Consider the following 23,964-nt stretch of genomic DNA (forward strand, 5'->3'; position numbering starts at 1 on the left):
TACTGAAGGAATCTTTTTTCTTAACTCTATTCCCTGGGTCATCCATTTGCAGGGTAGGAAAGGTGTTTTGTGTTACTGAAACAAATCAAAGATGTGTTTTTTCATAGCTACACTTAGTATCAGTACTCAAAATATTAAGTTTCCTGGCTACTTCATGGTATCAGTGTAGCCCACTCATGTAGTTTGGAATTTAAGCATCAACAGAAAGATGTATTTAATTTGGGAATCCAGGAATACATCTTTCTCCTGTCCGAAAAATGGGAGAAGTGCCTTTTACCTTTACTTGGGGGTAGCAGTGAAGGTGACTGTGGGAGGAGGCAGTCCTGGCATCAGTGGCAATTCTGGTATCATTTTTGGCCGTTGCATTAGTGACGGTGAGCTAAGAGGTGTAAAAAGAAGAACCTAGTGTTCACTGGACATGTAGAAGTGGGAATGCCAGGAACTGTTTCTATTAATTATTAGTTTTTCCTAAATTGGGATTAGCCAACTATATATTTGTTTTTCTTGGTCAAGAATAATGTAACATAACTGATTTGAGGGGAGAAATCTTTTCCACTCCTTTACGCCATCTAGCCAGTTTGTCAGCATATATTCGTTTCATGCCTACCATGTCCAGGCAGGGTTTTAAAATCTGGAAATGAACAAACATAACTAAACTAATGCTCTTTTGGCAGGGGTGGGGGGATGATCAAAGCTAGTAAGAAGTAGAATACGTATACTATGTCAGATAGTAGTAAGTGCTGTGAAAAAAATAAAGTGGAGTAGGGGGATGCCAGTTTAAAATAGGATAGTCAAGTAAGTCCTCACCGAGAAGGTGACATTCGAACAAAGTCTTGAAGTAGGTAAGAAAGCCAGACTTGCAGGTATCTGAGGGTAGGTCATTCCAGGCAGAGGGAGCAATAGATGCAAAGGCCCTGAGGATGGAATGGCTATTTGAAGATTCTGTCCTTTTTGAACAACACCAAGAAATAGCATGGCCAGAGCAAACTATGTAAGGAAAGAGTATTTGGAAAAGAGGTCTGTTTGTATAGGGCTCTTCTCACTGCCTGGAATGTCCTTCCCTTGTATTGCCAAATGTCCAGATTTGACCTCTTGTTCCACATTTAACTCAAACATCACTTAAGCACTTCCTGAAGCTTTTTATCTTGCTGGATCTTGGTTCTTAGGATATTATTTTTATCGTTATTTATGGTACAGTATTCGGTTGCACAGCCTATAATTCCTTGGGGCATCCTATAGATTCCTTGAGAGACGGTATCAGGTTTTAGATTTATTTGTGTCACCCCTAGCAACCAACATTGAATTTTGAATATAGAAGCTCTCAAAAGTCTTTGCGTAATGTATTCATTCGATTCTCCTAGCCTAATACGGAGTTTGGATTAGAAGTGACTTCTAAGGCTCCTTCCACCTTTTAAAATTTTGTCCTTCATTAACTGGATGTTTTAAGAATTCATGCCTTCAGGATAAAAGCAATGGTGGAATAGTTGTTACTTCGCAGCTGTTTCTGTTTTAAGTAGAAGTTTCTAAGAAGTTTGTATTCTCAAGACTGACAGTTTTGAGTGTAATTTATTAAGCAGCCCCCAGGAGTGTGGTCCTTGTAAGATGCCAGAGATTTGATTCCAACAATAATGGTTTAGCAGTGAGCAGTTTGAAAATTGTTGAACCATTTGCCAGCCGTTTCCCTTATTGCATTGGATTTCCATTCCTCATTTATCCTTCCTCTTTTTAAAAAAAAGTTTATTTATTTTTTAGTAATCTCTATACCCAACTCATGACTCATGACCTGGAGATCAAAAATCACATGATCTTCCAACTGAGCCAGCCAGACGCCCTTATTCTTCCTTTTGACACAACAATTTATATGTTCATCTTTACCCTTTGGTAGTGCAGATTTCCGTTTCCTGCTGTAATAGATTTTTAAGGTTTAATTGTGCCTGCCAGCTGCTGTGAGGTTTGATATATACGAAGTCACACATCTCTTTTGCTAAACTGAAATTTTTGGTTCATTCCGCTAGAGTCAGATACTAAGAATTCAAGGGTGGACTCAGAATATTGTCACCTCTTGTTTTTGCCCTCTATTTCCTTGAGCTATGACTACAGAAGTTTGAATGTTTTCCTTGGTTTAATTGTTTCTTTAATTGATGGTTAGCCCCAGCAACTTGGCAACAATTAACTTTAGTTTTTTAGTATTTGCTTGGCAATATTTGTGTATTGCCATGAAGAACTAATGAGACATGTAGTTAATAAGCCAGATTTATTTTTACATAGCCATCAAACAAAACCCTTGGGTTTTGATTTCTATGTTATTAATTAAGCATGACGTATCACTATAAATAAAGTGAGCATGTTTTTCTTTTATATAAATTATAGTAGTTGTTTCCACAGATACAAAAGATTGTGCACATATAAAATGCACTGTTCATACGTGAATTACAAACTGTTACAAATATGAGTTGTCTCAGTTTTCTTATAAACTAAATCTGATTATTATTGTCAATTAAATGCATGCCCTAGAACGGACCTAGGATTGTTCTTTCCCTTTTTGAATTTGCTGACATAAAAAGCAAAAATTTATAAATATGTATTTTTTTTTCTTTTTAAATTTCTAAGAAAGATACATCCATGTTTACCAATATCTTTTCTTAGTGACTCTTAAGACAGACAGTGTGGCAGATGGGATAGTTAAATTTCTTTTCATGACCAAAATATCATTATCAACAGTTCTAAGGATTAAGGTGCTAACACATGGTAACATATACTATTTGAGCTGTCTTGTTAAGAAGAGAATTCCAAATGATTTGATTTCTTTCCATATTAATTAGGATGCTGTTGACTACATAAATAGGGTTTTATTTAGCCTGACTTAAATTTGCTTGAAAAGAACTGTATTAGGATACATAGGAAGTGCAGAATAGTAGATTCCAAAATTATTTCATTCAGCAAATTAATGACTTCATCACAGCTTCAGTTTCTTTCTCTTTTTCTTCCTTGCTTTTCACGAAGTTGATATTCAGAGGCTTTCTTCCTCATTGAAATCAGTGGTAACCAATTCAGTCTTTAAGCAGAGTGTGATCTGTTCCTGCTAGGTTATGTCTTCCCCTTCAGTCTGGTTAGCTCTGCCTAAGATAAATAACAGCTTACAGTAATCAGTATCCACCCTTGGAACTGAGGGTGGACTCATGAATGAATTTACTATTCTGTTGGAAACGTGTAAGAGAGGAGTGGATGTTGGGTAGGTAAACAGGTGTCACTATTCCCTCTTGAGTCATGCACATTTCTTTTGAATAGATACTATTATTTCTTCTCTCATAATTCTACATTGATTCTGAGGTGATTAATACCAGGAAAAACATATTGATAATACGTGGTTCTGAACATGTACCACAAATATTAAAAAACTGAAGTTTATTGTTGCCATGTTACGGGGCTAATCATCGATTAAAGGTATTCCTTAAAGCATCATTGAAAAATTCAAATTCTAATATCATTATTTTCCTTGTAAGGAAAATTATGTATCCTTGAAGTCTTGTTTTTAAAAAATTGATATTAAAGCTGCTGACAATTGTAAAGAAGGAAATAAAATGTTCAGAATTATAGTGATTTTTTATATTAATGGAAAGGTTGTAAATAAGACAATATTAGAGGTCATTCCTCTGCCTTTCAAAGAAGTAGAAGGTCTTGTATAGGGTGGCTGTATTATGTTTCTTTAGTAAAGTTGTTAACTGTTAAATTACTTAATTTTTAAATACATTTCCTTTTTTGTGATTATGTGGAAAATATTAAAGTGTTAAGATCACTAAGGTCATCTTGATTTCAGTATTCATAGTTAACTATTAACATTTACTTTAATTCCTTCCATAAGGTCCCAGTGAAGAATATACACCTTTTAGACACTAATAACATAAAATGAATGCATTGAAAATGTTGGTGGATTTATAGAATATTTGTGGCTTTCAGTTAACGAAATATGTTAATATCTGGCAATTCTGTTGTTAAAATGTTTTAAAATACATTAATGTAAATAGCGTTTAGTCATTTGCATTTATTGTTTTCTCTGTGTATGTCTGTCTCTTTACGAAATTGGACTTACATGTGTGACCTGAGTGTATGAGGGCCCTTCCATTTTCTCATCCCGAAGGGAAATCTTTGCTAATTTTCTTTGGAAAGTCAAAGAATTCTTTCTTGTCTTTAGCACTTGGACTTGTCTTTGTGCTTGTGAATTGTGGATTTCTTTTTCTTTTTTTTTTTTTAATTTAATTTTATTTTTTCAGTGTTCCAAGATTCATTGGGAATTGTGGATTTCTTCACTGTTCATGCTAAACCAAGGTGATTCTGAGTTGTTGTCCCCCTAGAGGAGCCAGTCTTCTTCCAGCTTCTTGTCACATAAAACTCTCATATTGGGACAAATTACACTTGTTCTTTCCTTGCCCATTCTGCTTTATCAGCCTTCCCCTTCCCAAATCCTTTGAACTGAAGTATAGATAAACAAATTTTTTTACAGAGAGATCAGGCAGTGCTCAGAAGGATATTGCAGTATGGGAGGAGTAAAGGCCAGCATTCTAGCTAATGGGTGGTAAGTTCTGCAGACTTCAAAGGAAGGCACTTCTAGACGGCTTTGAGAGGAGGAGTGGTCTTTTTGGATACTCCCCGACCTGTCCATTGTCCTCTCCTTTCCCTTGTGCCCTGCCCTTATTTCTTCCACAAATATTTGTTGTTTGTGTGTCCCTGTTCAAAGCACAGGTAATTTGATGACCAAGACAAGTATCACCCCTGCACTGTGAGTTTTACATTCTGGTGATAGGTTATAGATAATAAACAAGGCATGTAAAATTGTGTTTAGCTTGAAGAAAAATGAAATGGTGGAAGGGGATAAAAAGTGGTGGGGGAGGGACTATTCGATGAGATCCTCAAGGAGAGCCTCTTTCAGGACATTTAAGAAAAGAACTGAATGAGGTAAGGCATGTGTTTGAGAACAACTGAGGAAAGAATATTTCAGGCAGAAAATGGTGCAGGATCCCTCAAAAGGGACCAAAGTAGGTGTTGAGGAATACCAAGAAGGCAAGCTGAGTGATTGCAGGGAAGTGTGGCAAAAGATGAGGCTGGAGAGAAGGACCGGGACAGCCCCGTTTTCATCTCTCTCAGTCTGATGACATCATCCCCAACATGCTCTTCACAAGAAAGGTATTTTGCCCTGAATCCTACTTGTAGTTTGCGCAATTGGACAGTGCCTCTGGCCTTTACAGGCTAGGCAGTAAGGCTTTCTTCTGCTCAGTCATTTTCTGCTCCACCCCAGTCATCCTTAGGCTCGAGAGAGGTGGGAGTGCTAGCCCAACAAATGAAGGTCAAAGTGACTGCTCCAATTCTGTGCAGCCTAGTACTAATGAGACCTGTGATCAAGCTGGTTCCATTTCCTAAATCACCTGTGAAGTCATGGAGAAAAGCATTTATTTTTCTCAGACATCTCACAACCTTAATTATAGGTGAGCACTGTTTATGTGAAGCCCTGTAGACCACCTCTATTACTGTGCTGAGAAGCGTTTACATCTTTCCTGCCTTGTTTTTGAAGCCTGGTGTAATTCAAGAATCACCGGCTGTCAGTCATTGTTCTCTTTGTCATCCAGGAGGAAAGGGCTCTTTTTCAATGTGCCAGACCCTTTGAATTGTTTTGATTTCTTTGTGCCATATAATTAAATGCGTAACATTGCCAGTTCATCCCACCACAGATATATTCTGCTATTTCCTGTCATGAATATATCTTAGCGTGACAGTTCTGAGCTTTTTAAGGTGGAGAAATACACATAAAATGGACTGTTTTAAGCATACAGTTCTGTGGCACTATGTATGTTCACGTTGTTGTACAACTGACACCACTATCCATATCTGGAAGTTCTTCATCTTTACGAATTGAAACTTTGTACACATTAAACACTGACTCTTATTCTCGCCTTCTACCAGACACTGGCAACCACCATTCTATTTTTTGTCTCAATTCGACTACTTTAGGAACCTCATAGAAGAGGAATCATATGGTATTTGTCCTATTGTGACTGGCTTATTTCACTTAGTAGAATGTCTTCAAGATTCACTGATGTTGTAGCATGTATCAAAATATCCTTTTTAAGACTGGATGATCCATTATATGTTACGCGTATGCTACATGGTTTACTTGGATTGCTTCAACTTTATGGCTGTTGTGAATAATCCTGCTACGAACATGGGTCATCAGGTATACATGGGAACATGTGTGTACAAATACCTGTTTGAGTCCCTGCTTTCACTTCTTTTTCTACCCAGAGTGGAGTTGCTGGATCATGTGGTAATTCTATGTTTAATTTTTTTGAGAATTTGCTATATACCATTTTCCATGGTAGCGGTGCCATTTTCCATTCCCACCAGCAATGCACAAGGGTTCTAATTTTCCTACATCCTTGCTGATACTTGTTATTTTCAGTTTTTTTATTATTGCTGTCAAAACGGCTATGAAGTAGTAGCTCATTGTGATTTTGTTTTACATTTGTGTAATGACAGGGATGTTGGCATCTTGTCATGTGCTTACTGATTATATATCTTTGAGGAAGTATATATTAAATCCTTTATTCATTTTTTAACCTGCTTGTTTTATTGTTGTTGTTGAGTTGTGGAAGTTCTTTATGTAGTCTAGATATCATTCCCTTATCAGATACATGATCTGCAAATATTTTCTCCCAATCCATGGGCTGTCTTTTCACCTAAGCAATGGCATCTTTTTTCAAAAGATAATGTCAGTTGATGCATAAAAGCTTTTAATTTTGGTAAGGCCCAGCTTATCTTTTTTTTTGGTTTCCTGTGCTTTTGGTGTCATATCTGGAAAATAATTTATAGTGATTGCATAATAGTTCATTGTATAATGTATCATAATTTATCTAGCTAACCTACCACTGTGGAGTTTTATTTTGAATAAGCAATTTTTTTTATGAAGGCTAAATAAGAAAATACTTACAGATAATACAGACTAATAACAAAATTAATAATAACAGTTACCTTTATTATTACTACTACTTGCTACTTCCTACTGTTGGTTGGAAGATTATGTAGCTAAGGAACTGTAGAATATTCCAGAGATCGCAGATATTTTTTGCATTTCTGCAGTATAAATTATCTCTTTGTAGGCTTTGTGTTGGAATGAACTTCTTTCTTTCTTTCTTTTTTTTTTAATAAAAGATTTTTATTTATTTATTTGACAGACAAAGATCACAAGCAGGCAGAGAGGCTGCCAGAAAGAGAGGAAGGGAAGCAGACTCCCTGCCAAGCAGAGAGCCGGATGCAGGGCTTGAACCCAGGACCCTGGGAACATGACCTGAGCTGAAGGCAGAGGCTTTAACCCACTGAGCCACCCAGGTGCCCCAAGGAATGAACTTCTTTCTTTTTTTTTTTAAAAGATTTTATTTATTTATTTGACAGAGAGAAATCACAAGTAGGCAGAGAGGCAGGCAGAGAGAGAGAGAGAGAGGAGGAAGCAGGCTCCCTGCCGAGCAGAGAGCCCGATGCGGGACTTGATCCCAGGACCCTGAGATCATGACCTGAGCCGAAGGCAGCGGCTTAACTCACTGAGCCACCCAGGCGCCCATGAACTTCTTTCTTAATACAGAGTACTAAATCATCCAAAATTCTCCCAGAGGAGCAGTTTCATAAGGAGACTTTTAAGGAGAAAGTTAGTTATAATACTTGCCCTGGCTTTTTTTTTTTAAAAGAATGACCTAGTCTTTAAAAGTTACAATTCATATGTTATAAAATTCACCCATTGAAAGTATATACAGTTTAGTACAGTTGATTGTATTCACAGTTGTGCATATGACCATCACCGTAATCTAAATTTAAAACATTTTCATCAAAACAGTTGAAACCTAGTACCTATTAACAGTCACTCCCCAGATCCCACTGCCCCTTTTCCTTGGCAACCACTAATCCATTTTCTGTGTCTAGAGGTTTTTCTATTCTAGATGCCTCATATAAATGAAATCATAAAATATGTAGTCTTTTGTAACTTGCTTTTTTCACTTACAATGGTGCTTTTAAGATTCACTATGTTATATATCGGTACATATATGTTATGTATCAGTATGGCATTCCTTTTAATGGCCAAATAATATCCCTTTGTATAGATAGACCACCTTTTTTTTTTCTTTTCAGCATAACAGAATTCATTGTTTTTGCACCACACCCAGTGCTCCATGCAATACATGCCCTCCTTAATACACACCACCTGGCTCCCCCAACCTCCCACCCCCCGCCCCTTCAAAACCCTCAGATTGTTTTTCAGAGTCCATAGTCTCTCATGGTTCATCTCCCCTTCCAATTTCCCTCCACTCCCTTCTCCTCTCCATCTCCCTATGTCCTCAGTGTTATTTGTTATGCTCCACAAATAAGTGAAACCATATGATAATTGACTCTCTCTGCTTGACTTATTTCACTCAGCATAATCTCTTCCAGTCCCGTCCATGTTGCTACAAAAGTTGGGTATTCATCCTTTCTGATGGAGGCATAGTACCCCATAGTGTATATGGACCACATCTTCCTTATCCATTCGTCCGTTGAAGGGCATCTTGGTTCTTTCCCCAGTTTGGCAACCGTGGCCATTGCTGCTATAAACATTGGGGTACAGATGGCCCTTCTTTTCACGACATCTGTATCTTTGGGGTAAATACCCAATAGTGCAATTTCAGGGTCATAGGGAAGCTCTATTTTTAATTTCTTAAGGAATCTCCACACTGTTCTCCAAAGTGGCTGCACCAACTTGCATTCCCACCAACAGTGTAAGAGGATTCCCCTTTCTCCACACCCTCTCCAACACATGTTGTTTCCTGTCTTGCTAATTTTGGCCATTCTAACTGGTGTAAGGTGGTATCTCAATGTGGTTTTAATTTGAATCTCCCTGAGGGCTAGTGATGATGAACATTTTTTCATGTGTCTGATAGCCATTTATATGTCTTCATTGGAGAAGTATCTGTTCATGTCTTCTGCCCATTTTTTGCCATGGTTATCTGTTTTGTGTGTGTTGAGTTTGAGAAGTTCTTTATAGATCCTGGATATCAACCTTTTGTCTATACTGTCATTTGCAAATATCTTCTCCCATTCCGTGGGTTGCCTCTTTGTTTTGTTGACTGTTTCCTTTGCTGTGCAGAAGCTTTTGATCTTGATGAAGTCTCAAAAGTTCATTTTCGCTTTTGTTTCCTTTGCCTTTGGAGACACATCTTGAAAGAAGTTGCTGTGACTGATATCGAAGAGGACCACCTTTTATTTCTTTGTTATGTGATGGATGTTTGGGTTGTTTCCATCTTTGACTACTATGAATAATGCTATGAACATTACATTCATATACAAATATTTGTGTAAACGTTTGTTTTCATTTCTCTTGGGCATATATCTAGGTATGGAATTGTTATGATAATTCTATCTTTAGTTGTTTGAAGAACTGCCGGAGTGTTTTCCAAATTGTACTATTTCACATTCTCATCAGAAGCATATGACAGTCCCAGTTTCCCTATATCCTCATTAACTAACTCTTATCTTGTTATTGTTCTTTTTTGATTCTGACCATACTGGTGGATGTAAAGTGGCATCTATCTGTTGTGATTTTGATTTGTATTTTCTTAATGACAAATGATGTTGAGCATCTTTTCATGTTATTATTGACTATTTGCATATCTTCCTTGAAAAAAAGTCTTTTCAAATCCTTTGTCCATTTATAAGTTGGGTTGTATTTTTATTACTAAGTTGTAAGAGTCCTTTATGCATTCTGGATGCAAGTGCCTTATCAGGTATATGATTTGCTTATATTTCTTTCTATTCTGGTTGTTGGTTGTTGCCATTTTCCTGCTGATATCATTTGTAGCACTTAATAACTTATTAATCTTATTATAATTAAAAAGATTTTTAATTTTGGTGTCCACTTTATCTGTTTTTCTTGTTTGTGCTTTTGGTCTTATATCTAAGAAGGGTTTGTCTAATCCAAGGTCATGAAGATTAAGGAAACCTGTGTTTCCTTCCAAGAGTTTTGTAATTTTAGTTCTTACATTCAGGTCTATGATCTACTTTGAGTTAGTTTTATATATGACCTGAGGTGGGGATCTAACTTGGTCCTTTTGCGTGTGGCTGTCTAGTTTTCCCAGCACCATTTGTTGAAAAGACGACTGTTTTTTTGTTTGTTTGTTTTGTTTTGTCTTAAAGATTTTACCTATTTATTAGAGAGAGAGGGAGAGAGAGAGAACATAAGCACGGGGAAGGGAGAGGGACAAGCAGACTCCTTGCTGAGCAGGAAGCCCAATGTGGGACATGATGACCCGAGCCAAAGGCAGACATCTAAACCACTAAGCCACCCAGGTTCCTCAAAAGACGGCTGTTCTTTTATTCATTAAATTGTCTTGGTCTCTTCCTCTAACTATCCCCCCACCTTCCAATTTTACCTTGTTCTTGAATTCTCAAACCTTTCAGCTGTCACTGTGGTTAAATTATCTCTTTAAATATTTCAAACTCAGTCTGTCACCTCAGCTATGTGTTCAAAAAAAAAAAAAAAGGGTCTTTGCTACTAAAACTGGGAGATAGTATAGTGAATGGTAGTTGTAGAGTGTTAATAATAGCTATCATTTATTGAGCACTTTATTGGGCTAAGCGGCTTTAATACATTTTTATACATTGTAAGGGAAGATACCAGAGGGTTTTTCTCTAAAGAAATTTAATGAAGGATCTGGGCAAGTACTAATACTTTTCCCTCCATGTTTGGGATTTAAGGTAGCCGCATTCTCATTGCTTGTCCATTATGCACTTGGGCTTAAGTGAGGCCTACTTACATAGCACCAAGGCTTTGTGCAGACTTCCTGCTGGCAAAAAACCCACACTCACTGAATTTTCTTTCCTGGGACCTTTTCTTTTTCATTATTTTGAAATGTTAGGTTTTTCTGAGGCTTAACCTTCATACCTCTCTTGCTTTTAATGAAAAGTGAACTTTGTTTCTCATATATACACCTTGCTCTCCTGATCCCATGGTTTTGCCTGTTTTGTTTTTTTTTCAGCTTTGAATGCCATGCAACTTCATATTCTCTCTTCATTGAATTTCTAAATTCTACTTATTCTATAAGTCTCTTTCTAGATTGACATCTGTCTCTTCTTCGAAGATGATGTTCTTGCTGCTGAAAATCATTTTTCTGCTTCACCTCTTGTAGTGTGCTATTTGTATCATGCTTATGTCAGGAATTGCTTTCTAACTTTTATTACAACGACATCTATTTCTCTTTGGGAATATTAAAAAAGGCAAGACACAGAACACTGAATAAAAGTTTGAAATGGTTATATTCATTTTATTTTTTGTTTTAAACTCTCAGAGAAAAAGATCTCTTTTTCTTTCATCTTGGTAATCCTTGATATTCTAGCAGCTAGCAGAGTCTGAATGCATTTTAAGAAAAAAATTCTCTGAGTGTGTATGGGAGGAGGGATGAGGATTATGACGTATTTACTATTTGACTAGAGGATGTTTTGGTTTTAAAGTTGTCTTTATGACATACGTATAAGAACAGGAAATGAGCATAGGAAGAGAGAAAAGTTTTGTTAGTGGGTTGCTGAGTCTTTAAAATGAATTTTCACTAATGCATTGAGAGAAGTGTTTATTTATTTTTAAGAGAAGTAACTAAAACAACAAATGTTGTTGCCTTTATATAACTCTAGTTGTCTTTAGACTGATGTAATCTAGGAGTTGTGACCAGCTGAAATTTATCTGTTGACTTCTGTGATGAAGCTATAGTATTAGGAAATCTGATCTGCCTGAAGCAAGCTCTAGGCTTCTTTACGAAAGCCATTAAATTAAATTGATTAATAAAGAAAGGGAAATTGTCTTATGTCAGCAGAGATTTGATTTGTTTAATCTCAAACTTTGGATGTTTGATTAAAATCTTAAGGCATTCTTCCTGATACTGATTTTCTTAGATGAGTATTGCTGACATTTTAAGAAAGGTGGGTGCTTATGAGAGGCAGTCTTAGAAGTTTATATGAGAAATTATTTTCACTGATAAAATAATAAAACATAGTTATGGTTTAGCTTATATAATCTGTAATTTGTTTATAAACAATAACAGTGCAAAAAGGATAATTTTTCTTAAAAGAAAACTCCTTACAAGATTTTACACCTGTCATTAGAATTTTAGAGCTGCTTTTATAGACAGTCCCAGAGACAGATGTTTTAAGTAAGTCATTGTTAATCCATGTTTATTATGTGCCAGGTATTGTTTTTAAGAGCTTTATGGTTTTTTTTTTTTTTAGATTTTATTTATTTATTTGACAGAGAGAGATATCAGAAGTAGGCAGAGAGAGAGAGGGAAGCAGGCTCCCCACTGAGCAGAGAGCGCCTTGTGGGGCTCTATCCCAGGACCCTGAGATCATGACCTGAGCTGAAGGCAGAGGCTTAACCCACTGAGCCACCCATGCGCCCCAGAGATTTATGAATTTTAACTTAATCCTCGCAACAACTGTGCGAGGTAAATATTGTTATATTATTCATACTATAAATGTTCTGATATTCAGTCACAGAGAGGTTAAGTAAACTTGTTCAAAGTCACACAGTTAATAAAGAGCATGTCCAGGAATAGACCCATATAGTCTGGTTGCAGATTTTATACTCTCCTCCCTTCCTTCTTTATTTTTACTTTGTTTAACAAAGTTTTACAGACACATAGGTTAAAGGATCTAATAGTTCTTCTGTAAGGCTTATTATGAAAAATAACATTCTTTCATTTCTCCCTTCCCACAGGTAGATACTTTTAGCTGATTATTCAGTATTCACATGTCTCTAAATGTGTTTGTTTTGCTGTCGTATTTTTTCAGTTGCAGGCATGATTTGTTTACTTCTGCTATTGACAATGCTTCTTTAGCTCCTTACTGTGTCCCACCCAACATCTGCATCCTTCCCAGTCTTCTCACTGTTATTTCATAATACTGGTTAGAGCAGTATCTGGTGTTTTCATTAATTTCCTGTGTAAATGCTTTTCTCACCTGAACCATGTTATAAATTGTGCTTAGTTTTTTTCTCTCCTGAGAGTTCATTTTCCTTGGAAATAAACAATCGCCTTTTTCTTTGATCTAGTTTTTTATTTACTTACCACTAACTGACATCTTTGTCATTCATCACAATCATATGCTTCTTTCTCAGTGTCATGTTCCTGAAGAAATCTCTTCTGGAATCTTTTGACTAGGCCCAGTCTAGACCTGTTGGATGGCAAATATCTCTGTTATCTTTGGAATATCTTTAGCCTGTTTTTATGTTGGACCTCCTATTGCTTGATTGTGTGGTTTGTTACCTTACCCTGGAGAACACTTCTCCAGTAACATCTTAAGAAAGGCCGTAAGGAGATAAATTATTTGAGACCTTGCTTGTCTGTGAAGAGTCTTATTGTAACTTCACATTGTCTTGTCTATAGAATTCTAGGTTGGAAATAATTTACCCTCAGAATTTTGATGGCATTGCTCTATTGTCTTTTAGTTTCCAGTATTGCTTTCAAAAAGCTTGAGGCAATTTTGATTATTTTTTCTTTGTGTATGGTCTGTTTTTACTGTCAAGAAAGTATGTAGACTCTTGTTTTTCCGAGATTTCTAAAGTTTCATAGACCCTTTGCTCTGAGGCTGTTTTATCAGTTCTGAGTACTTGATGAGCTCTTTTTTTCTGGACATTCTTTTTCTCTCTGCTTTAAAAATTCCTCCATTTCCACTGTTCTCCTTTTGAATCTCTTTTTATTCAGCATTCCTCTTGACTGTTCTATTTTTCTTATTCCTCCTCTTCTGTTTTCTGTCATTTTGCCCTTTGACTATTTTGTGGTTGACTTCTCAACTTTATTTTCCAGTGTTTCCCTGAGTTAAAAAAAATTTCTGTTTAAATTCTTAATTTCCATGAGCTCCCTTTAAAATATCTTGATATTGTTATCTTATAGTATGCTGTTCTTATTTTATAGTTGCAATTTCTTTATTACTTCTCTGATACTAATGATAAATATTAAAAAAATTTTCTGTGCCATACTTGGTTTGTTTTCTCTAAGTTATTTTCATCCATATTTTGTCTTTATGTGAGAGCTGTCTTCAGATGTCCAGTAATCCTTGATTGACTGCTTCTGTCTAAGGTTAGGATTCTTAAAGCTAATTAGAAGCTCTGAATCCATGATCGGGGATTGCCTATGTGAGCTGTACTTGAGATTATCAGACTAGGCAGTTTAGCTGGTGTGAAAATGGCAATTGCTGTTAACAATCCCCCAAATCTTAGTGGCGTGACACAATAAAAGTTTATTTTTCACATGAAGTCCAATATTGGTGATTCTGATGAGCTAGAACCTTCTTTGTGTGCATTTGTTTTTTCTTGAGGGTGAGGTCAAAGGCACTTCTGCATCTAGTTAACATAGGAGATCAGGCAGCATTTTTATATTTTTAACCAGCTCATCTGGGAGGAAAAAGCTATAATTTGTAGCCTTTGCTACGTGGTGTCAGTACTCCCATGATGGCCAGTAGTCACGCTCTCAACATGATGTCACAGAATGCAGAATTGGGAAGAGATAAGCCCAGTTGTCTTCCAGTTGTGTCAGTTGAAGCATTACGTTGCAACTACTAACCACATTCCATTGGCCAGAGCCTGTTTGTGTTGGTCTACATTAATTCAAGGAAAAAATGAAAAATATTGTTGAATTGTGTGTCTGGGAAGTAAAGGAACTACATTCTGGTGAACAGATAACAGATTCTGCCATTGTGGGAACTCCCAACGTCATTATCTTTAGATCTAAGTAGAGTTCCTGGAGAAGTTTGTGCCAGGTTCCTGCCTAGAGGGCGAAGAAGACCTGGTTTAGGCATTCTGGGAACTGATTGAAAAAAGGACTAGCAACAGGTATGGGTACTTTTTCCTAAATATTCTGTTTTTAGTACACTGTCTGTATTTGCTTTTTATTGCTGCTCTGACAAATGACCAAAAGCTCAGTGGCTTAAAACAGTACAAACTTGTTATCATACAGCTCTGTGAGTTACAAGTCTGATAAGGGATTTACTGGGCTCAAATATACATATTATTAAAGCTGCATTCCTTTCTGAAGGCTCTAGGAGAGAATCCATTTCCGTGCCTTTTCCAGCTCCCAGAGGCTGCCTGCATTCTTTGGCTCTTGGCCCTCTTCCTCCATCATCTAACCAACTGAATGGCGTCTCTTTTGATTATTCTCTGGTCACATCGTCCTCTGACCACGGCCCAGGAAAGACTGCCTGATTTTAAGGAGCCACATGATTAATTAGGGTCTATGAGATAATCTGGGATAATCTTTCGAACTCGAGGTCATTACTTTAATCACCCCTGTAGAGTCCTCTTTGTCATGTAAGGGGATATATTCATAGGTTCCAGGGATTAGGATGTCATTTTTAGTGAGCCAGTACCCCTTGCCCTCCAAAAGACCCCAAATTTTATCTACTCCTTGAAATAAGTTTAGAGACTTTTCTTGGGGATGACAGAGGGAATTTAGTGGCTAAATTCTACCTCAGAAACAGTCCTCCTTATTTTACATTCCTCTTTTCCAGAAGTACCTACAAGTACTAATTCTTGAGCATTTGGCCATTTTGTGATGCAGATTGGGTTAGTTCTTGGGTTTCCCTGTCACCGATTTGGAATTAGGTTTTCTGAGATTCACTTGATACTTGACCACTCATTCTAGCCACTTACTAAATTTTGTTACCCTGTCTTCTTTCTCATTTTCCTCATCCTCATGGTTTATGCCCTTAAAAAAAGGGGGAGGGGTTGATACTGTTTTAGCTGGGTTTGAGAAGGCCACAAAAATAGATATTTTTGTACATTTAACCTATTGTCTTAATTAGAACAGAGCTCATACCTTTAACTACTACACCATACTGTCTTTACTTTACTGCCTCCCTTTTTTGGTGTGTGTCATGTAATCCTGATGTTTGAAAATATGAATGAATGTGGATCCCTTCTTCTACATTTGAAGTTCATTTATTCAGTGTATTTACATTGATGACTCTATGCCAGCCACTGTGTTCAGCATTTCACATTTAAAGATTTAGAGGGGGTTGGAGTCTGATAGAACTCAGATATCTACAAAGGAAATTTGAGCACACTGTTAAAAGTATATGTTAGGATTAAAAACAGTATCGTGGAAGCACTGAGGAAGAAGGAAATAATTTTTTCCTGGGAAAGTACAAAAACACTTGACAAACCATCATGTTTGATCTGAGGCTTAAAAGGCTGTTGCTAGAGAATGGGATGAGAGAGTAGGAGAATAGGAAGGAAGCGCATGGTGAGAAGTTCAGTGCAGTTGAAGTGGATTATGTAGAAGAGAAGAGATAGATGATGAAAACTCATAGGTAGGTCAGGAATCGGCTTTGGAATGTTTTGTTTATGGCCTGGAGGGAGTTTGGATGTTAGGTCAGATGGAATCTAGGGAACTAAGAAAGGAAGTAACAAATACTGTTACTTAGGAAGGAATTCTGGTCCCATGGGTGAGATGGTTTGGAGTGGAGAGACAGGTGGCAGAGTTAATGTTAGGTGGTTCTTACAGTATTCTGGGTAAGAATAAGAATCTGAGTTGAGATAGTATCTGAATCCAGGTTTACTGTTGTTTCTGCAGTTGAATTAACAGGACTTGGTGACCCAATAGACATGGAAAGTGAAAGGAAAGAAATCATCAAGATTTTTGGCTTAAGAGATAGGATGAATGGTAATGCTGTTAAATGAGATTAGAAATACAGTAATAAAAATGGGTTTTGTTAAGAGGTACGAACTTCTAGTTAGAGTAAATATGTCACAGAGATGAAAGTACAGCCTACAGAATGTGGTCAGTGACATTGTAGTGATGTTGAATGGTGACAGATGGTGACTATAATTACTGTGTTGACTGTTGAGCAATGTATAGAATTGCCATATCACTTTTTGTACACCTGAAACTAATGTAACATATGTCAATTGTACTTGAATTTAAAAAAGAAAGAAAAACAGGTTTTTCTTTTGAAATAGTTTTTATTTTTTTATTTTTTATTTTTTTAGAAAAACAGGCTTGAGAAGAAATGTGATGTTTTTAGTCTTTCACATGTAAGTTTTTATATGACTTTATGGATTATAACTGGAGATATCTGTAAGCTGAAAATATCTGTCACCAGTTCAGAAAAGAAGATAGAATTCTGTTAAGCACTAGGGATATAGGAGAATGAAAGATTAGGAAGATAGCATGGTGGAAGCCACCAGAGGAAGTAAGGTCATCCAAGGGACATTGTTTAGCTCTAAATGAAGACTGGAAGGAGGTGGTAGAGATAGATGATCAAGTAAACCTAAGAAAGGAAGAGGGCAGCCTTCTTATACAGTGCTCTTTCTTTCTTTATTATACAGTGCTTTTTCTTCTTCCCTCACTATTTTGCATATTTTTATGAAATATTGAATAGATGAAAAATAAATGTATATATTGAATATCTGCAAGATAGGGGAACTAATACTTTAATTGCTGCATGTTCACTATCCCTTTTCTTTTTTTTTTTTTTTTTTTTTAAAGATTTTATTTATTTATTTGACAGAGAGAAATCACAAGCAGGCAGAGAGGCAGGCAGAGAGAGAGGAGGAAGCAGGCTCCCTGCTGAGCAGAGAGCCCGATGCTGGCCTCGATCCCAGGACCCTGAGATCATGACCTGAGCCGAAGGCAGCGGCTTAACCCACTGAGCCACCCAGGCGCCCTTCACTATCCCTTTTCAAACAAAAATTAACAGTACCCTTGAAGTCTTTCTGCATCTCTCATCTTGTATCCTTTCCTCTGTGTATTTAAGAGATAACCATCATGTTGAATTTTTAAAAACCATTTTCATTTTTGTTTTACTACGTTTTTGTCTTCAAGCAGTTCACTGTTTAATTTTACATATTTTTGAACTTTTAAAAAGTAAAGTCATAGTATTTATATTCTTCTGTGACTTGATTTAAGAAAAATTCAACATTTCTTAGATTGTTACTGGTGTATTATATAGTTATAGTCATTCATTTTCATTGCTGTGTGATATTCCATGCAAGAATATAACAGTTTATTTATACATTTTGCATTGATGGACATTTTACATTGTAATTTGTTGTTGTTGTTGTTGTTACGAACTTTAGTGCTGCTATAAGCAATCTTGTAAACATTTTTTTGCATTTCTTTAGTGTGTAACTAGGAGTTGAATGAATGCCTTTGTCCTTGGGTATATTCATGTTACTAGGTGATGCTGGTCTGTTTCCAGAAGTGGTTGTACCAATTTCAGTTCTTACAGTATGGGTGCTTTGTTGCTCTTTATTCTTGCCAATACTTGATATTGTTAGACATATTTATATATCTTCATTGATAGTATGGGTACTTAATGTTGTTATTGTAGTTTTTAACTAGTAGGGTTTTTTCCTTTTTTTATTTTTCTCTTTCTCCTGTATGAAGTTGAAATCTTTTATAGTTTATTTACCATTCCAATTTCCTTTTCTTGATGATTTCTTATGGTCTCTTTTGCCAAGTCCTTTCTATTTTGAGATTTTATCTTTTTCTTACTGATGTCTTCTGAGTTTTTTTTATATGCTGGGTATTATTCCTTTGCCAGTTTTGATGTACCGCAACTATATTCTTTGTGATTGTGGCTCCCCTTCCTTTTTCTGGAGTCTTTTGAGCATTAGGAATGCTTGCTTTTGATATGATCAAATTTGCCTGTCATTTTCTTTATGGTTAGCTTTATTTTGTGTCTTAAGAGTCTAGCACTATTACAAGGTCACAAAGATTTTTCTTATTATACTTTTAAAGCTTTATAATTTGAGCATTGACATTCATTTTTAACTAACCTGGGAGTGATTTTTTAGTATAATGTCAGAGGTCTAAGTTCATTGTAGTAAAATGAAAACAACAATTTTTATTCCGGCACCATTCATGGAAATGTCCTTTCTTTCTCTATTGTTCTGTAATGCCTATTCAGTGTTTTAAATTTAATTAACTTATATTTCTGTGGATGTGTTTATGGTTCAGTTCCATTAGTCAGTTTCCCTAATTCTACATCAGTTTCATGTTATCTTAATTACTGTGGCTTTATCATAATTCTTACCTGCTCAAACAGGCTTACAGTCTACTCGAGAGTGTCTTGTCATTCTTGTCTTCTGATTTAATATATATGTTTTGGAATCTGATTCAGGTTATTAAGTTTTTCTCTCTCTGTTGGGATTTTGGTTAGAATTACCTTGATCCTTTGGAGCATTTTGGGAAGATTGAGAATCTTCATACTGTTGAGTCGTTCAGGCTATAATCACTACATTTTTCCATTTACTGAGCTCTTCTATAATTTTTTCAGTAAAATTTTGTATTTTCTCCACAGAAGTCTTGCACGTTTTTGTTTGACTTATTCCTAGGCACTGCATGTTTTTTGATGGTATTGTATTCGGTATCTTTTTAAAATTATATCTTCCATCTGACAGTTGGAGAAGTTTGGAATTGCAACAGTTTTGTGTGCTGGCTCTGTCTTGTTATAGCTTTTAATTTTAACACTTTTGTGTGAATTATATTAGATTTTCCATGTGAAAAATCTTGTGGTCTGTGAATGACAGTTTTATTTCTTTCAATTCTTTTATCTTTTATTTCTTTTTCTTGTTTTTCTTATACTGATGATGGCTGATACGGCACTGAATAGGAAAACCATTATCAGTTAACCTGTCTTGTTTCTGATCTTAAAGGAAGATAGTGCTTCAACATTTTGTTTGTGCTTATGTTTGCAAAAGGTATTTTTTGGATACTCTTAATTAGAGGAAGTTCTCTTTTTTTAAATTTGCCAAGAGCTTTTTTTTAAATTCAAGAATTGATGTTCAGTTTTATCAGATGCCTTTTCCACATCTGTTGAAGTGACCTATGTTTTCTCCCTCAATCTGTTAATGTAGAGAATTACATCAATCTGTTTATAAATAATAAATCAACCAGACATTACTAGAATAAACCCATTTGGGTCATGATGTATTAATTTTTTAAAATATTAATTTTTGTATGTATGCTTTTTGGTGAGACTGGTCTGCAGTGTTCATTTCTCATACATTCCTTGTTTGATTTTGTGTCAATGTTAGCTTCATAAAATGAATTGAGGATGTTAATTCTTTATCTGTGCTTTGGAAGAGTTGTGTAAGATTAGAATGATCTGTTTCTTAAATCATTGGTCATGGCTGGTGTTAAAGCCATCAGGGCTTGATTTATTTTTGGTAGAGAGATTTAAAATTATTATTTATCCTCTTTATGATAATAGGATTTTTAAAGTTTTTCCTTTTCTCCTTGGGACCATTTTATTATTATTATTTTTTTAAGGAATTTGCCACTTCATCTTGGATTTTTTTTTTTAACGACTTTATTTATTTATTTGACAGACAGAGATCACAAGTAGGCAGAGAGGCAGGCAAAGAGAGAGAGAGGAGGAGGAAGCGGGCTCCCTGCTATGCAGAGATCCCGATGCGGGGCTTGATCCCGGGACCCTGGGATCATGACCTGAGCCAAAGGCAGAAGCTTTAATCCCCTGAGCCACTGAGGCACCCCACTTCATCTTGGATTTTTAAACTTACTTATTATTATTACTTATTATGCTTAATATGTTCATCATATTAACCTGTTATCTATTAAATCTCTGCGACATCTGTGACTAGATTTCCCTTTGGATTGTTCATTGGTAGTGTACAGCAGATTTTTGAGTGTTGATTTTGTATCTTGAACTTTGGTAGATTTGTTTATAAACTTTAACAGTTTTTTTCTGGGTTCTTTAGACTTTTTTTGGATATATGATCAATGTGTCATAGATGCCATCTGTGAATACAGATAGTTTTACTTCTTTTTTTAAAGGTTTTGTTTTTGTTTTTGTTTTTTAAAGATTTTATTTATTTGATAGACAGAGATCACAAGCAGGCAGAGGCAGGCAGAGAGAGAGTAAGGGAAGCAGGCTCCCCACCAAACAGAGAGCCCGATGCAGGGCTCGATCCCAGCACCCTGGGACCATGACCTGAGCCGAAGGCAGAGGCTTTAACCCACTGAGCCACTCAGGTGCCCCCAGATAGTTTTACTTCTTAACAATTTGAATGCCTGTTTGAAATTTTAAAAAACCTGTCCTTTTAATTATTGATTCTTTTACCTAATTGCAATGTGATTAGAGAATATAGTCTTATGAAATCAGTACTTTGAAATTTGCTAATCATTCCCCTGATATTCTTCACAGTTTTATTTTTATTACATATATGTGTATCAAATACTACTTACTTTTACATATTTTTAAAAAGATTTTATTTATTACTTTTACATATTTTTGAAATTTATATTGTTGAATGATTACATGTCATTTTGCTGACTTGCTTTTTTCCCCCTGCTATAGACTGAGATGTCTTCCTATCCCCCCCCAATTCATATGTTGAAACCCTAACCCCCAGTTTGATGGTATTTGGTATTGGGACTTTGGAAGATATTTAGGTGTTTTCTCAGGTGATGATACCATTTGCGCTCCCACTTGGTGGGATGAGTTTGGCTCCACATCTTTGTCTACAATGTGGTATTGTAAGACTTTTACACTTTGCTAATGTGATGCATGTGGTGTTATTTCATTGTGACTTTAATTTGTATTTCACTTCATTGCCAGTGAGGGATAACATCTTTTTTTAAGCTGGGGAGGGACAGCAGAAGTGAAAGAATCTTAAGCAGGCTCCAGGCTCAGTATGGACCCTGAAGTGGGGCTCTATCTCATGACCCTGAGATCATAACCAGAGCCAAAACCGACTCAGAGGCTTAACTAACTGAGCCACCCCAGGCCTTCCATGTCTTTTCATTTGTTTATTGACCATCATATTTCCTTTCCTGTGAAATTCCTATTTGTGATTTTGCCCAGTTTCCTATTGAAGTGTTTGAGAAGCTGACTCTTTTTTACTAGCATGTGAATTGCTTGGGGAATTTAATACTTACTGAGCAAACTTTTGGTTTTACGCTATGCTTATATGACTAATATGGATGGACTTATCTCAGTTTGCATTTAAACTTAATTGGAAGCTCTAAACTTCTATATTTTCCTTCTAATAAAATACAGATTAGCTACATGAATTATTTATAACTTTACCTCTCTGTTTCAGGTTACTCATTTGTAAAACACTCACCTTTGAGTTGTTACTATCTAGTGTCCCTTTTACTAGTAGTCTTTAATTCATCTAATATTTTTCTTCCTGGATTTTGAAATTGGGAAGTGTTAGTTTTATTTTAGTAGCAAACTAAAATGTTGGTTTTGTTTTGTTTTTGCTTTTTTTTTTACATTGAAAAGTGTTGGGTTTTGTTTCTGTGAGATGTAGTATGTTAGCTCTCCAAGGACCTCCCTCATAGATTAATTTCCCTGATAGTTAATACTGCCTTCTACTTTTAAAATTCTTAAAATGCTGTTAAACCTAGAAATTTAATCCTAACATATATAAATTATTCTTTCTCAGAGTGAAGATACACAACAGCAAATCATCAGGGAGACATTCCATTTGGTATCTAAGAGAGATGAAAATGTTTGTAATTTCCTAGAAGGAGGATTGTAAGTAAAGCATTTCATGGACATTTCTAATCTTTGACTATATGATTAAAATATATACTGTTTAGTTATTGGTTACGGTAAAAATTTCCTAATTTTGATTAATTGGATAAAGAGATTAATTATCACCTTGTTAGCTATAAGTCTAACTTAAAGAATTTTTTAAAGATATGTAGTCCTTTTTTTTCCTTAAAAATGTTACAGTACATGTTACAGTAAATGTTAAATGTACTATATTCATGTGGCAAAAATTCAAACGTTACAGAGACGTGTAAAATTAATCATAAACCAAGTCTCCCTTTCCTAACTTTAATCTTTCTCACTTTCTTGTGTATCCTTCTAGAAAATTAATTTTTCATTGACCAACATATAAAGATACAACCTTAAAAAATTTTTATTTACAGGATCACACTAGGTATGCTGCTTTGCATGTTGCTCATTTTCACTTAATATTTTTAGAAGTTTTGCATATAAACACATTTAGAGCTACGTCATTCTTTTTAATGACTAGAGGGTATTCCTTGGAGTGAATAGACCTGTTCATAACAACTTACAAATTCTTTTATTATAAGCAGACTGAAATCTGCTTTTCAAATAAATATCTGTGTGCATGTATATATATCTATATATAGGTATATCTGCATATAGGTAGAATTCAGCTAAAGAGTTTACTATTTTTAAAATGAATAAATAAAAATCAGTTATAATTAGCTTGCCAGCTATTATAAATAAATACTTTTAAATTAGTGGGTTCCATGAAAGCAGTTTTATAAATGTTCCTGCTCATGTTAATATAATCAATTTCTTTTTTTTTTTTTAAAGATTTTATTTATTTATTTGACAGACAGAGGTCACAAGTAGGCAGAGAGGCAGGCAGAGAGAGAGGAGGAAGCAGGCTCCCTGCCGAGCAGAGAGCCTGATGCAGGGCTCCATCCCAGCACCCCGGGATCATGACCTGAGCCGAAGGCAGAGGCTTTAACCCACTGAGCCACTCAGGCGCTCCTATAATCAATTTCTTAATAAGATATTTCTTCATTGACAAGTCAAGAACTGAACTTTAGCTGAGCCCCATTATGAAAAATTATATATTAGAGAGACCTATACTTTTCTATTTTTTAATGTGTATGATATTTATTTTGAAAAGTAGGTTGGATAATAAAAAATCCATTCTTACTTGACCATACATCACTGTTTATCACATAGAAAGTTTACTTGCATTTCTTAAAGGGTTAGATCGTGCTGTGGTTCAATCTACACATACACACTTAAAATTTATAAATTTTGCTATTGCCTCCAGACCTCCCAGTTTAATCGTTGAGACAGGTGTGCCTGCTTTGTGTTTTTTGTGCTTTATGTCTGCCACACTTCTGCAGGAGTTGAGTGGTCTCTGCCATTACCACTTTTCTT

General features: G+C 35.8%; 1 protein-coding gene across 4 annotated transcripts in view; it reads left to right on the forward strand.

The window, feature by feature from the left end:
* The window catches only part of AP3S1 (adaptor related protein complex 3 subunit sigma 1), a 78,254-nt gene that overhangs the window by 1,856 nt on the left and 52,434 nt on the right, over positions 1 to 23,964 (forward strand). For all 4 annotated transcript variants that reach the window (XM_032335401.1, XM_032335399.1, XM_032335400.1 and 1 more), the window contains exon 2: positions 22,469 to 22,560. In XM_032335401.1, the coding sequence (XP_032191292.1) occupies positions 22,469 to 22,560 (92 nt within the window). The remainder of the gene's footprint in view (positions 1 to 22,468; positions 22,561 to 23,964) is intronic.

The sequence above is a fragment of the Mustela erminea genome, chromosome 3 (assembly GCF_009829155.1).
Source record: "Mustela erminea isolate mMusErm1 chromosome 3, mMusErm1.Pri, whole genome shotgun sequence".
NCBI lineage: Eukaryota > Metazoa > Chordata > Mammalia > Carnivora > Mustelidae > Mustela > Mustela erminea.